The 14027-nt window shown below is 37.3% G+C and overlaps 2 protein-coding genes across 9 annotated transcripts in view; both read left to right on the top strand.

The window, feature by feature from the left end:
* Window positions 1–14027, top strand: part of LOC6030836 (trichohyalin) — a 41112-nt gene that overhangs the window by 19709 nt on the left and 7376 nt on the right. The gene's annotated exons all lie outside the window — the stretch shown is intronic.
* On the top strand, window positions 2693–13627 carry LOC119770065 (serum response factor homolog A-like). 4 transcript variants are annotated; one of them, XM_038264247.1, is made up of 3 exons: window positions 2693–3077; window positions 12194–12232; window positions 12901–13627. In XM_038264247.1, exon 3 carries the CDS (start codon window positions 12977–12979, stop codon window positions 13505–13507), a length of 531 nt encoding a protein of 176 aa, XP_038120175.1. In that variant the 5' UTR covers window positions 2693–3077; window positions 12194–12232; window positions 12901–12976; the 3' UTR covers window positions 13508–13627. The 4 variants fall into 4 exon arrangements, with proteins under 4 accessions (XP_038120175.1, XP_038120176.1, XP_038120174.1 ...); XM_038264248.1 differs by lacking the exon at window positions 12194–12232 and having other exon boundaries at window positions 12927–13627; XM_038264246.1 differs by lacking the exon at window positions 12194–12232.

The following is a 14027-nucleotide window of genomic DNA, read 5'->3' as shown; positions in this document are numbered from 1 at the left end:
CTTCAACGAGTTTGTTGTGGTCGCCAAAGCCAACGCTTACTGGTTCTAGCAGAAGAATGAGTGAAAACCAGATTTGGTTGAGTTTTCTGTCCAAAACATGTTGAATTAAACAAATAAACATACACGATATCGATCACATCGTTATTCAATTTTAAATTTGCTATAAAAACGAAGTTGACTTTATAGCTGTCGGCCACCATTGCTAGTACCAACCAGTAGTGTCATCCTTTCAACTACAAGGACTTCGCCGCCCTAGGCTCCTTAGTGTACGAGAGTATGGCACGGAGCAACGGCGCCGAATACCCATATTAACACAAAGAATTTCAGAGCACCCGGCGCGGGATTCGAACCGGCGACCTCTGGATTGTGAGTCCAGTGATTGATCCACACGGGCGGGCATTATCGTTGTTATAATCGAACCTCAAAGTGCGGTCGAATTGAAAAAATTAAGCGGAAAATTGAGTGGAAAATGCCAATTCAACCAACTTTGAACACGGCACAATATTTTTGTCTCGCAATCTACGCTTTCTACGACTAACTTCGTGTTAATGATCCGAGCACTTTTAGAGCTATAATTTTCGGGTTTGATAATTAAATTTGGACTCACGGGTCAAAAGTTTTTTAAAGGTAAAAAGATCCAATACAAATGCTGAAAAATAAGGATTTTTTTATTTAAGCTTAAGATATCTCAGTTTGAAAATGTCTCATTTTCAAGGGAATGTATAGCACCATAACGAAATTTCCCAACTGAACGTTTTTCCGTGTAACTTTGACGGCTGAATCGTAATCTGCACTCAGAATTTAATCAAAGTGTCAAAATATTGATTTTGGTCATATTGGTCACGCAAGCCACAAATTGCTTTGAGAATTGAACCGTCCTAATTCTTGTATACAAATATTAGAAAAAACTAGTTTGCCCTGCCATTTAAAAAAACAAATGCACGTTTTTCTGGAGACCCTAACGTTTATGATCCGTTATAGGGAAAGTGCAGAAATTTGATTGGTCGTGTACTTGGGGATGTGATAACCACTTAAACAATGTTCAAATCAAAGAATTTCACTTGAAAATGTCAAGAAACCCATTAGAATTTGCACCTGTTGTTAATTCCTCGTGCCAGATTACACCATTTCTAACATTACCGATGCTTTCAGAATGAATAAAATAGTTTGCAGAATAAGTTCTACAATAACAACGTCCGCTTTTGTCCATTAGCATAAATATGAGAAATGTCAAATCAAAAAAGAGACTTCCGGAATATATTTTTTATATATATATTCCAGTTTCCAGTTCCCATTTTGCCTGGAAAATTCAATCCATCCATAAACTTTTAACCAGATTTGGTTAGTCAAATCTTACCTTTACCATATGTATTTGGGTTCGTCAAACAAAACGTCTCCATGGACATGATGACAAAACACAACTTTCGTGGAGACGCATGATGTTTTAAGTTGTATTTTATTTATTTACTTGTACATTGTTCTTTTTTCAATGATCAAAGTAAAATTTGGTAAAATTTATATAGCAAACAACTCATCACAGTTAAGAAATAACGAGGGCGTTTTTTGGCACAGTTGTGGAATAAAAAATTTCCACAACCATACATAGAAAAAAAAACTAGTAAAAATCCCAAAAACTTTAATTAATGACATTGATGAGACCCCCATAGTGCCCCTTTGAGAATACATCAAATTAACAGTGCGATCCCCGATCATGGAAATTAATATTGAAGCAATTCTTTAAGCTTAAGTTGACCACAAAAATCAATCAACAAGTTTGTGGCTAATGCGACTTACACAGAAAGATTCAAGACGCAAGAAATTCAGATAGAATTTGAAATCGAAAAAAAATCTGTGCAGTTTGGAGTTCAAACAAGCCATCAAATTAAACTTGTACTCGTATATTTGAAACACAACTTTTTCAATAAGTAAAAACTTTTACACGAAAAACTACAACTTTTACACAAAGTTATTGAAACATCGATATTATAGAAATATTGTGTTAAATGTTAATGTTATTAAATTTATGCAAATGGTATTAATTTGATGTTTTTCTTTTGATTTATCCTTTTAATATACAAATGTTGGCTGTCAAAGTCCATTGGTACCGTATGAAAAAAATGTATTTGACTTTCAGACATTCACTTCAAGAACCAAATACACCGTGTAAGATTAATGCCAGAATTACTTTTTCTTAAGGTAAAAAGACAGATTGTTGAGGATGACACTAAAGCTCAACTTGATTCAAAACATTTTCAAGACACATATTTTTGCCTTCTCCAAAACATTTCACAATGGCAAGATTCTCATAAATTTTCATCCTGTAAAGTCCTTCACGTCGTCGTGTCATCGTCCACTTGCTATTAACACCACGATATCGTGCTTTGAATTGGTTATTTAATAAACAACCGAGGCCGTGAATTGTCTCTTTTCTTGTGATGGGACCAATCAGCGCACCAAGTTCTTGTGGCGTGTGATGATCATTCACTATTTGTCGTCATTGCCTTTTATTTTTGCCCGAAAGTCGCTCTCTCGTGCATGTTTTACGGATTTCGTCGTCTTCCTTTCGGTTTGTCAATGCACACTGTGTTGTACACACAGTCAAACCATTAAATTTAGCACTCTCTCTTTCTCTGTTGCTCTCTCTCTGTGTGTCGTTCGAGAAAATTTTTTGGTGGGGAAAACTCGATCATCGCCGCGATCTTAGTGTTTGCTTGAAAATGTTGGCGGTCGCACAGTAGCGGCGGTGTCTCCGGTGGCGTTTTTTTTCTTTTTGCTTCGCGTACTTTTCCCCCTTTATTTTCCCTCTTTCCGTTGAGTTTTGCCTCCTTCGCGCACACAGTATTAGTTGCAAACTGCAATTCAATCGAATCTGAATCCGACTTAAATTGATAAATCAAACGATAAACCGCGGATGCTTCGGAAATATACGCGCGCGACCGTGAATTTTCTTTTCGTTTTCGAGTTTTTTTTTCTTTGTTCGTCACTTGATTTGATGGTCTTGAACCATTTTTAAAATATTTTTCTACGACGACGACGACACCGACGGTGGATATCGACGACAGTTTCGACTGAACAAAGTGTGTTCCCAGATCCTCGAAAGACAATACAACAAACGAATTAAAAAAAACATCGAGTAGAATTGCGCTCAGCTACCAAGTGTGATAGTATTCGTGTACTTGTGCCCTCAAAGTGTTCCAGATTTAGCGCCAACCTTTTGCGCCAATTGGCCAACGAAAGCAAATTTGGTCCAGAAAATGAAAGTGCATCGCTCAGTTTCTCCGCCGCGCCAAGACAAACACAAAGTTTTGAAATATATGCAAATTTTATAGTGGCAAAAAAGCAAGCACCTCTCGCTTAAAAATAAGACTCAAGAGCTGCTAAAAAATCCAAAAATAATTCGTCCCGTTTCACCGGCGGCGGTGCGTCCGGTCAAGAGAGCCGGTTGGTTCAAAGCGAGCCGAGTCCGATGACCACGGGTTGATGGGGTTTCTTTTTTGCGACCAGTTTAGCTATCCTCCTCGCCAGGTTGATTGAACGTCCAGCGAACTGCAAGGATAAAGGATCTTGCAACATGCATCAACCGCCGCCAGAAATTGCGCCTACATGAATCATTCGTCGGGGGGTCTTGTGAAAATTTTTGCACAAGTGTGAACCGACAAATAGTTGGCTCGTTTACAAAACGAACTGTTTCCGAACAGAACAGGTTTTTGCTGCTCATTAATAAAACCTGCTCGTGTCGAAAAAAAGATATCCTCTTCATTTGTCTTGAAAAGAAGAAGAATCATAGAGGCTTTCGATGCAGAACTACAATTTTACATGACAGTGAACTGTGAATCATATATTGAAGCATTCAGAGTAGTTTCATTATTGGTCACGTGCGCTGTACAATCCACAGTATGCAGATGGTGATTTATACGGCAAGAATTTTTGTAAACCAATAAATCACCATGCGTCCCCATAAATCTATGGCATGATTTATTTCATTCGGTTCAAAAGCCAACCTTTCTATTGTAGAAAAGTTGAAGAACCAAACAAAATATTTAAAAAGGCTGCAACTTCTACTTAACGTGAAATTTTCCGAGGATTCCAAATAGGACAAAATTGAGACCAAAAAGTGCCGTTATGGAAGCTTACACGGCAAAAACTAAAGTTGTAAAATGTTTGTTATAGAAAAATCGAAAAACTATGAGAAAACCGCGCTTATAGTCCATGACATTCCCAAACTTTTGACCTATGGGAGTATGGGTGTTGGAGGCTGAAAAAAAGAAAAGATATTAAGGTTTAAAAAAAAAACAATTTTTAACAGTAATTTGCAAAAGCTATGAGCAGGGATGGTATTTACTCGTTTCCTCGCCGATGGCGAGGGCTTTTAGATATCGTTCCTCACTCAAATCATCAAATTGTTGGCGTTCTCCCAAAACTGCATCAAGAGAGCGAAGCGAAAACGACGCCGATGAAATAGCGAGCAACGAACAAACCGATGCGTAACACGGAAAAAAAATCTCTCACACAGCCAGTCCCCTCGCTCAAAAAGCAAGAGAAAGAGCAATCGTGAAATTCTCTCGCCCGTAAGCCCTGTAGAAATGAGTTCATTTGTGTGCGTAAGCTCCAGTGTATGTATACAGCAATTTCGTGTGCGTGCCTCTCCGGTTGGAACGATAGTTTCATCGGAGCCAGCAAGAGGGTATTTCTCGTCGATGTGATGGGCTTTCGATATTCGCGATAGCAAGCCGACCATCACTCGGCTGCGAAAGAGAAGAGAAATTTTAAGAGACGAGGAACGCACCGAAATATACATCAATGATAGTGCGATGGTGATGGTTTACCTACCCTGGCTATGAGAAAAAGTCAAACCAATCCTGGATGTTTATGGCACATTTTAAAGTGCTTCAAAAGTCATTTAAAATGCATCTAAGAGAGTTGGAATTGGTGAAGTTTTACGGAAATGCGAGCAATTTTAAGATTTTTCATGGTGTTTGGACCAGTTTTACCCCACTTCCCTTTGTCGTAGAGGGCTCATATTGGACATGAGTTCATCTCATGTATAGACAAACAAACGCTGAAAGTTTCATCCAAATCGGAGCAACTCGATACGACCTGTTACACATTGGTGAAAAACTCGCTCTTAAGCCAAACTTGTTATCAAATCTTGATTTGGCGCAATCCATAAATAAAGCAGCATTTTCAAACGATTTTCTGAAAATGTCTATAAAAGTTAATTTTTCCAAAAAATAGGCCAATGATTTTATGCACTTTTTATGAAAGAAGATAGTTGATAACTTAAATAATTTTCACCTGGGTAATTCTCCCCCTCTTCGATTTGCGTGATACTTTGTCCTAAGGGTTCCTGATCACGTTTTTTGATACCTCGTGACGGAGGGGCGGTACGACCCCTTCAATTCTACGGAGAGCTCTCTAAAATACTTTTTGGCTAAGAGTATCTTTTCAAGAAGTTGTATGTATTAAATCGAATTTTTTAACATGCGAAAAAAGAGGTGTTTTTCAATATTTTGCAGCCTCAAACGGTGATGAGATAGAAATTTGGTGTCAAAGGGACTTTTATGTAAAATTAGACGCCCGATTGGATGGCTTACTCAGAAAAAAACGTATTTTTAATCGATTTTTTTTTAACTCTGCCATTTTCCGTTACTTGACTGTAATTTTTTTTTGAACATGTAATTTTATGGGAAATTTAATGTACTTTTCGAATCTATATTGACCCAAGAGGGTCATTTTTTCATTCAGAACAAAATTTTTCATTTTAAAATTTCGTGTTTTTTCTAACTTTGCTGGGTTATTTTTTAGAGTGTAACAATGTTTTACAAAGTTGTAGAGCAGACAACTACAAAAAAAAGATATATAAACATGAGGGGTTTTCTAATAAATACCACGAGTTATCGCGATTTTACGAAAAAAAGTTTGGAAAAAGTTGGTCGTCGTTCATCATGGCCGTTCATCGTCACCCGCGACAGACACGGACGACGAAACAAAGAGAAACGCAAAAAAGCAATTTTTTTAAATTTTTTTTTCGTAAAATCTCGATTACTCGTGATGTTTATACATCAAAATTTTTGTAATTGTCTGCTCTACAACTTTGTAGAACATTGTTACACTCTAAAAAATAACCCTGCAAAGTTAGAAAAAAACACGAAATTGTAAAATGAAAAATTATGTTCTAAATGAAAACATGACCCTTCTGGGTCAACGTAGATTCGAAAAGTACGATAAATTTTCCATAAAATGACATGCTCCAAAAAATTTTAAAGTCGAGTAACGGAAAATGGCAGAGTTTTTTTTTTAATGTGTTTTTTCGATGAAAAATACGTTTTTCCGGAATTCTGAGTACGCCATCAAATCGGGCGTCTAATTTAACATAAAAGTCTCTTTGACAATTTCTGTCTCATCACCGTTTCAGGCTGCAAATTATTGAAAAACACCTCTTTTTCGCATGTTCAAAAATGGAAGGGGTCGTACTGCCCCTCCGTCACGAGGTATCAAAAAACGGACCTCGGATTCGTGATCAGGGACAAAAGATACCCCTTAGGACAAAGTATCACGCAAATCGAAGAGGGATCGGGGCAAATTTTCCGATTTTGTGTGAGTTGGTAGAGAATTACCCACCTGTAATTAGCAATTAGGGGAGAGTGGGGAGACTTGATCCCCTTTTTTTGTATCGCACAAAACTCTGTCAATTTCTCACAAAACTATGATCTTTTTGCATGAATTGAAAGCTTAAACATTCAACTATGTATGGCTGATAAGGGTATTTAATCAGATAAACTCTTCGAATCATGCCAAGCGTTTTAAAAAAATATTTTAAACCGGCATTTTCGAAATGTTGGGGGTAATTTGATCCCCCTTTCAACATTTTTAAGAAATCTTAAGCAAAATGTTTCTTATCCATCCAAACTGTTAATTTTCTATAAGTTACAGCAATTTCACATTAAACCTGTACGTTTGTGTTCAAAATATAACAAGTTTAGCATGCAAAATATAAAAAAACTTAAAATTTTCTTTTTTAGACCAAAATTGAGCATGTTTACAAAAGCTGGTAATTTTTGTTTACAAAACTTTTGAAAAATGGTTCAAACTGCAGTAAGTTATGTACAACTATACTAAAGGAAACTATGTACGAAAACCCAGCTCAATTATTTAATCTTGAGGCTGATTCCAGTGACTGTAAAAATGTAGGGATCAAGTCTCCCTAAACGCACTTTTTTAAACAATTGATTGTAAAAATAGTATGACGATAAATTTAACGTCAAATACGTAAGGGTTTTGGAGTTGATATGTTTATCAAACAATTTATGTACAAACAATATTTTTTTGAATAATTTTTGAGTGTTTTCTATACTTATCAAAACAAAGAAAAAAGATCTCTTGGAAGTTTTTTGGAGCACTTTTTAGAAAAATGTGTGTAACTCAATCAAAACATTTTTTATTTTTTGTCTTTGTTTTCTACAATAAGTTTTAGTCAATTTCGCACAACTTTCTAGAACAAAGCTAATTGTTTTACCCACATGCTGACGAGATACAGGCTTGGGATCAAGTGTCCCCGGGGATCAAGTCTCCCCACTCTCCCCTAAGCATTGATCAATGTAGTCTACGTTTGTTTGACGAATAAATAAATGAATAAATAAATGTAATTTCAAGTTTTTTGAAAGTTTGGGGGCGGGGGAGATGGTGTTCCTAAAATTCCCCCAAAAAAATCAAGAGGCAACAAAAATAATTATTGCACTAAAATGGCTTGTTAACAATTCAGAACACATTGAATTACGCTTTTTTATGAATTTTCATTCAAATAAAGGTGTTCGTGCAAGACGGTATTTGTGTCCGTCCCCTGTATGTTTACTTCTGTGATACCTTTGTACTGATCAGAACAATAAAGCATTTCTGCCTCTTCGCGCGCTGACCACCGTCCGAGACGGTTGGCTCGGTAGTCACCACAAACTAGTTGTTTTATTTCAATCAATGTGGAAGATTCTACGCGCCTGGACAAGTAAAACACAACGTAGGGAATTCAAAGTCGGTCCCTGGCTGAACAAAAGGCTTTTTAACGTTTTTTTTTATTTTGAATTTTGTGACCTCAGATCGGAAAAAGACGTGGGTCTGAAAGAAACATAATGTTTTCATAAATTCATTCTTATTTTGCAAATCTGTAAAAGAAGCAAAACTGTAATGATATACAAAGAACATTATGTTACTTTTCGCTCAAATGTTTCAAAAAAATCCATTTACATATTGCTAGTGATCTGTAGGAAGGTGAAGAATATCTCCAAAAATGTTCACCTACATAAAAGAAATCTTTTGATGGAGCTTTTTCCATCGCTGTTTAACAGACAGACAAGATTCTGAGAGAAGATTTTTATTTTATTTTTTTGTGTTTTGATAAGAATTTGTCATCTTTACGGCTGAAAGGCTCGTGAATAAAGAAAACTAACTAAGAATTTGTTGTCATTGCATTTTGCTGGAGACGCATGGTTCTTTAAGTTTAGTTTGAAGTGCCCTGCAATAAGTTACCGTCGCACAGTGCAGTGGTCTGAGAAGCAAATTTAGCAGGAAAAAAATATGTCTGCTTCTTGGAAGCAAATTGGAGCTTTAGTGTCAAAAGAAATGTTGTTCCGTAAAATTTATTTTCCAAGATATTGGTACTAGGGTGCTTCTAAATATTCATATTATTTTGAAAACTATCTCTATATCCTAAATTAACCTGAATGCTAGCCATTCTAAACAACTTTGCTGAAGACACCAAATGCTCTGTATCTGTTCATTCTACAGCATTTTATTTGATAAGCACTAGGGTTACCCTTCTAAAAAGTGTTTTTATTTCAAAAATTAATACTCGGGACCACCCTAATATCAATATTGCAAAAAGCCGTAAATTTCTCTACTGAAGAAAAGTTCTTTCGAAAGCAAAGCTCCAAAAAGCTTCCCCGAAGTAGACATATTTTTTGCCGCTAAATTTGCTTCTGAAACGACTTAAACTTCACATAAACTTCAAAAAATATAAGCAATTCACAGTGGGCAAAAACAGGTGAAAAAACGGATCTTTTGATGCCGTCAGTTTCTGCCTGTCAAAAGTATCATTTTTAATGTAAAAATTACGAGGAATCGATTGGTGGTACTCTCATTAGCTGCAAATGACGGGAAGCGGTCCATTTTACCCCATTTTGCCTTTTTTAGGGTGTTTTTCTCGAATATCTTCAACTGACGTAGTTTGCCGCACTTGTAAAGTATCTTATTTTATGTAAAAAATCACGAGAAATCGATTGGCGATACTCTCAATAGCGGCAAATGACGGCAAGGGCCCATTCTGCCCCATTTACCCCTTATTTATGTGTTTTCATTAATATCATGAATTACTGTAGTTTCCTGCAGTTTTAAAGTATGTTATTTTATGTAGAAAATCGCGAGGAATCGATTTGTGACATTTTCATTGGCGGCAAATGACAGCATGGGCTGATTTTTTCCCCAGTTACCCTATTGTATGTGTTTTTCGCCACTATCTCTAATTGTCCTTGTTTTTATACTTTGAAAGTATACTATTTTATGTAAAAAATCACGAGAAATTGATCGGTGACACTCTCATTGGTGGCAAATGATGGCAAAAGTCCATTTTGCCCCATTTAACCCCTTTCTTATGTGTTTTTCGAAGATACCTTGAAATTTTATTATTTCTTACAGTTTCAACGTTTATTATTTTATGTAGAAAATCACGAGGAATCGATTGGTGGTGTTCTCATAAGCGGCAAATGACGGCAAAGGCTTGTTTTGCCCCATTTACCCCATTTTATGTATTGTCTTTAATATCTTGAATTGTCGTGGTTTTCCAAACTTATGCAGAAAATCACGAGGAATCGATTTAGAACACTCTAAATTGCGGCAAATGGCGAAAAGGGCCCATTTTACCCCATTTACTCCCTCTTGAGATGTTTTTCGTGAATATCTTGAACGTACTGTGCATTCTACAGTAACATTCTTGTAAACTGTGTTGGAAATCATGACACGTTTAATATATTGACTAAAAACACATGAAATGGGCAAAATAGGCCCTTGTCGCCATTAGCCGCTAATTAGAGTGTTCTAAATTGATTCCTTGTGGTTTTCTGCATAAAATAATATTTATTTAAAGTTTGGCAAACCACGGTAATTCAAGATATTAAAGAAAATACATAAAATGGGGTAAATGGGGCAAAACGAGCCTTTGCCGTCGTTTTCCGTTTATAAGAACATCACCAATCGATTCCTCGTGATTTTCCACATAAAATAATAAACGTTGAAACTGTAAGAAATAATGTAATTTCAAGATATTTACGAAAAACATATTAAAAGGGGTTAAATGGGGCAAAATGGGCCCTTGCCGTCATTTGACACCAATGAGAGTGTCACCAATCGATTTCTCGTGATTTGTTACATAAAATAGTATACTTTCAAAGTGTAAAAAAAATGGCAATTAAAGATATTGGCAAAAAACACATACAATGGGGTAACTGGGGAAAAATCAGCCCATGCTGTCATTTGCCGCCAATGAAAATGTCACAAATCGATTCCTCGCGATTTTCTACATAAAATAACATACTTTAAAACTGCAGGAAACTACAGTACACTCAAACCCCGATGGTTTGACACCTACTGTTGTCAAACGAACGGGGTCACTTTTTAGTTTGACACCCCTTTTACACGGAATTCACACACACTACCAAACGTTTGTTTTGATAGTGTGTGTGAGCGTCGTGTAAAAAGTGGCAGTTCGTCGCTTTTTAGTTTGACTTTGACCAACCAACGGGGTACAAACTAAAAAAGTGTCAAACGAAAAAGTGACCAACCACCGGGGGTTGAGTGTAATTCAAGATATCAATTAAAAACACATAAATAAGGGGTAAATGGGGCAAAATGGGCCCTTGCCGTCATTTGCCGCTATTGAGAGTATCACCAATAGATTTCTCGTGATTTTTTACATAAAATAAGATACTTTAGAAGTGCGGCAAACTACGGCAGTTGAAAGTATTCGAGAAAAACACCCTAAAAAAGGCAAAATGGGGTAAAATGGACCGTCATTTGCAGCTAATGAGAGAACCACCAATCGATTCCTCGTAATTTTTTACATTAAAAATGATACTTTTGACAGGCAGAAACTGAGGGCATCAAAAGATCCGTTTTTTCACCCGTTTTTTGCAATGGCCTAACTTAGAAACAAATATTTTACTGTTCTTAGTTTGAAATTGTCCAAAAAACTCGATAATGCAAACGAACTAATTTTTTATTGAGAAAAACATGCCACTTTGAGAGTATTTTATAATCCTTTTCTTTTCGAAGTTTTTATAATTATACTGCCCCTTATCGCATAAATGTCCCATATGCATTTTCATCGATTTCGAGTTATTGATGCAGTTTGGTTCAAAATCGTGTGCTCTTTCAAAAGAGCCTATAACATCCAGCACTTTGTTCTAGAATTCCGGAGTAAATCCAGTTTTTTCGCGAAAATTTAACACGTAGCCTTATGTATGGGTAAAACTTAAAATGCGTTTTTCTCAGCTTGCTGTTTTTGCATGTGGGACATTTATGCGAACATGGGCAGTATAGTTATCTTAATTTAAACAATTCAAAATTTGTTGAACCTACTCTTTGAGACTTTAACCCTCTTTTACCAAGCTTAGTTTTTTGACTTTTAAATTTCACCACAGTTTACGGTTTACAATTTAAAAAAATATTGATCCCGGTACTCCAAATTGGATTTTGTCTGGCCTGTTTCTCACACTTTTGACGAGTTGAATTTGGAAATCACGGCAATCGTTTAAATGTTTAAAAGCACTTTTAAATTGCGCACCTAAATAGTAGTTTATGCAACAAGTTGCAAAAAGAGGATTTTTTCAGCACGAGTCGTACATTTATCCAACGAGGTTCACCGAGTTGGATAAGTACGAAGAGTGCTGAAAAAATCAAGTTTTGTAACGAGTTCCATACAACATTTTTTGCAATTCCAAAAAACACACACTAAGTGAAATTTTATGTCAAATTTTTATGTATTTTGTCAATAAATCGTTTAAATCAAAAAAATGTTGAAAAGTGTTACTTTTCGAAACAAGTGCTGAAAAGTTCAACTTTTCAGCACCCATTTGAGTGCTGAAAAGTAGAACTTTTCAGCATTTATTTTGAAAAGTTTTGCTATTCGATTCTGTTATTTTTGGTACAGAAAAGTAGGCTATTTCGTCGTTCAAGAATGACAGGAAAAGTAAGTAGTTTCACGACGGAATTGCAAAAAAATAATTTAGGAATCTTGGTTTTTTCATAGTTTTAAACGAAGTTATAAATTTTCAGGTTAGTTTGATAAGAGGCAATTCGTCTAGTAATCCAATCATAATATTAACCACTTTTGATAGGCGTGTAGTGGTGTAGCGTTTCAATTGCCCACGACCACACCTCACTCTTGTCAAAAAAGGTAAATTTTATGATCGGATTACACGACGAATAGAATGAACTGTTTAAACCTAGTTAAATCATTGAAAAAATTTAACATTTTTTCTAAATCCTTCAAAAGATTTTACATTTAAAAGGGGTACAAAACGAGGTGGTCCAAAGCATCCAACCTTATGGTTCGAATTAATAACTTTAAAACTTTGTCGATTTTTTTTTTGCATTTTCTCAATATTTCATCACCGCCATCTTAGATCTAAAAATTCCAAATCACTTAAAGGAATGCATGGTTTGATTTTTTTATTGGGGTTCGATTATCCGAAGTGAAATTATTCCGAGGACTTCGGATATTCGGGGATCGTGACGTTTCCTTCATATTTGACATTTTCACTGGATTCAACCACAAAAGAAAGCACAATTACGCAAATACTACCATAAAATTTTTGCCGAGCAACGTACTTTATTTTCCTGATGTTTTAAAAACAGAAAACTTGTAATTACCGTGAAACCAGCTACCAGTAGAAGACATACATGAATTTAAAGTGAATATAAATAGACAATCATGTCCACCCAAGATCTACGAGGTCGCAAGTCGACCTTGCTTCAACGCTACCAGCGCAATGCCGAATCACAGGACCCGCTAAACCAACCGATGAGCACCGGACCAATGTCGAAATCCACCAGCCAACGAAGTTTGCAAAATTCTACCCTACTGCAACGACGCTACTCGAAAACGACCTCCCAGGACTTGCCACTCGGTGAACCAACTCCATCAACAAATCTCCAGCAGCAGCAGCAACAACCCTCCAAGACCAGCAGTCAGCGCAGTTTGGACCAATCTAAGCTACTGCAGCGCTATTACAAGCAAAACTCACAGGACTCACAGGATGGTTCAAGTCAACCGACGGCGCCGCAGCAACAGCAACAGCAGCAGCAGTACAGCAGCCAGAAGAACTTGGAGAATTCCAAGCTTTTGCAAAAGTACGGTCCACAGGCGAACCACTCGCAGGAGTTTACCGGTCTGGGGGCCAGGGAGCACTCCCGTTGCGAGGTTCCAACGCAGCGGCAGTCTGGACCAGGATCGGACGGTTAGGTCGTCGCTGCTGTCAAAGTACACGCCAAGATTTGGCAAGTCACTCGATAGGAACAAGCCGCCAGTCGGAGGTGCGGGAAGCTACAGCAACTACAGCAGTCAGCAAAGTCTCGATCAGAACATGACCCAGTCGCAAACGTTTGCCGATTATGGGAGCGACCATTTTGATCAGTACGATTCACGGAATCTGCGCAGTCGTTCGACTAGTTTGGCTCGTGGTTTGAACAGCCGCAGCATGCAACGGGAGCTGGGGCCGATGAACATTGAGATGGACAAGGAAAACGTGCCGACGGAGCCGATCACGGCGGAAACCCTGCCGGTTGTCGCAACGACGGAACCAGTTGTGGGAGTCATTGCATCTGCACTCCCAATGCCAACGTTTGGGGTAATCCCGCCTACTCCGATGGTGGAAACGAGCAAACCAGCACTCGCTGTAGACACCAACAAGCTCCAACCTGTGGCTCCATCTCCAGTCACGGTACCACAACAACAACAACAACAACAACAACAACAACAACCG

Source organism: Culex quinquefasciatus, chromosome 3 (assembly GCF_015732765.1).
Source record: "Culex quinquefasciatus strain JHB chromosome 3, VPISU_Cqui_1.0_pri_paternal, whole genome shotgun sequence".
In the NCBI taxonomy this organism is placed as follows: domain Eukaryota; kingdom Metazoa; phylum Arthropoda; class Insecta; order Diptera; family Culicidae; genus Culex; species Culex quinquefasciatus.
This window is presented reverse-complemented; position numbering and strand designations above follow the sequence as displayed.

Coding starts and splice junctions, on each gene's coding strand:
- LOC119770065 (XM_038264248.1), top strand. CDS start 12,977: ATGTCCACCCAAGATCTACGAGGTCGCAAGTCGACCTTGCTTCAACGC.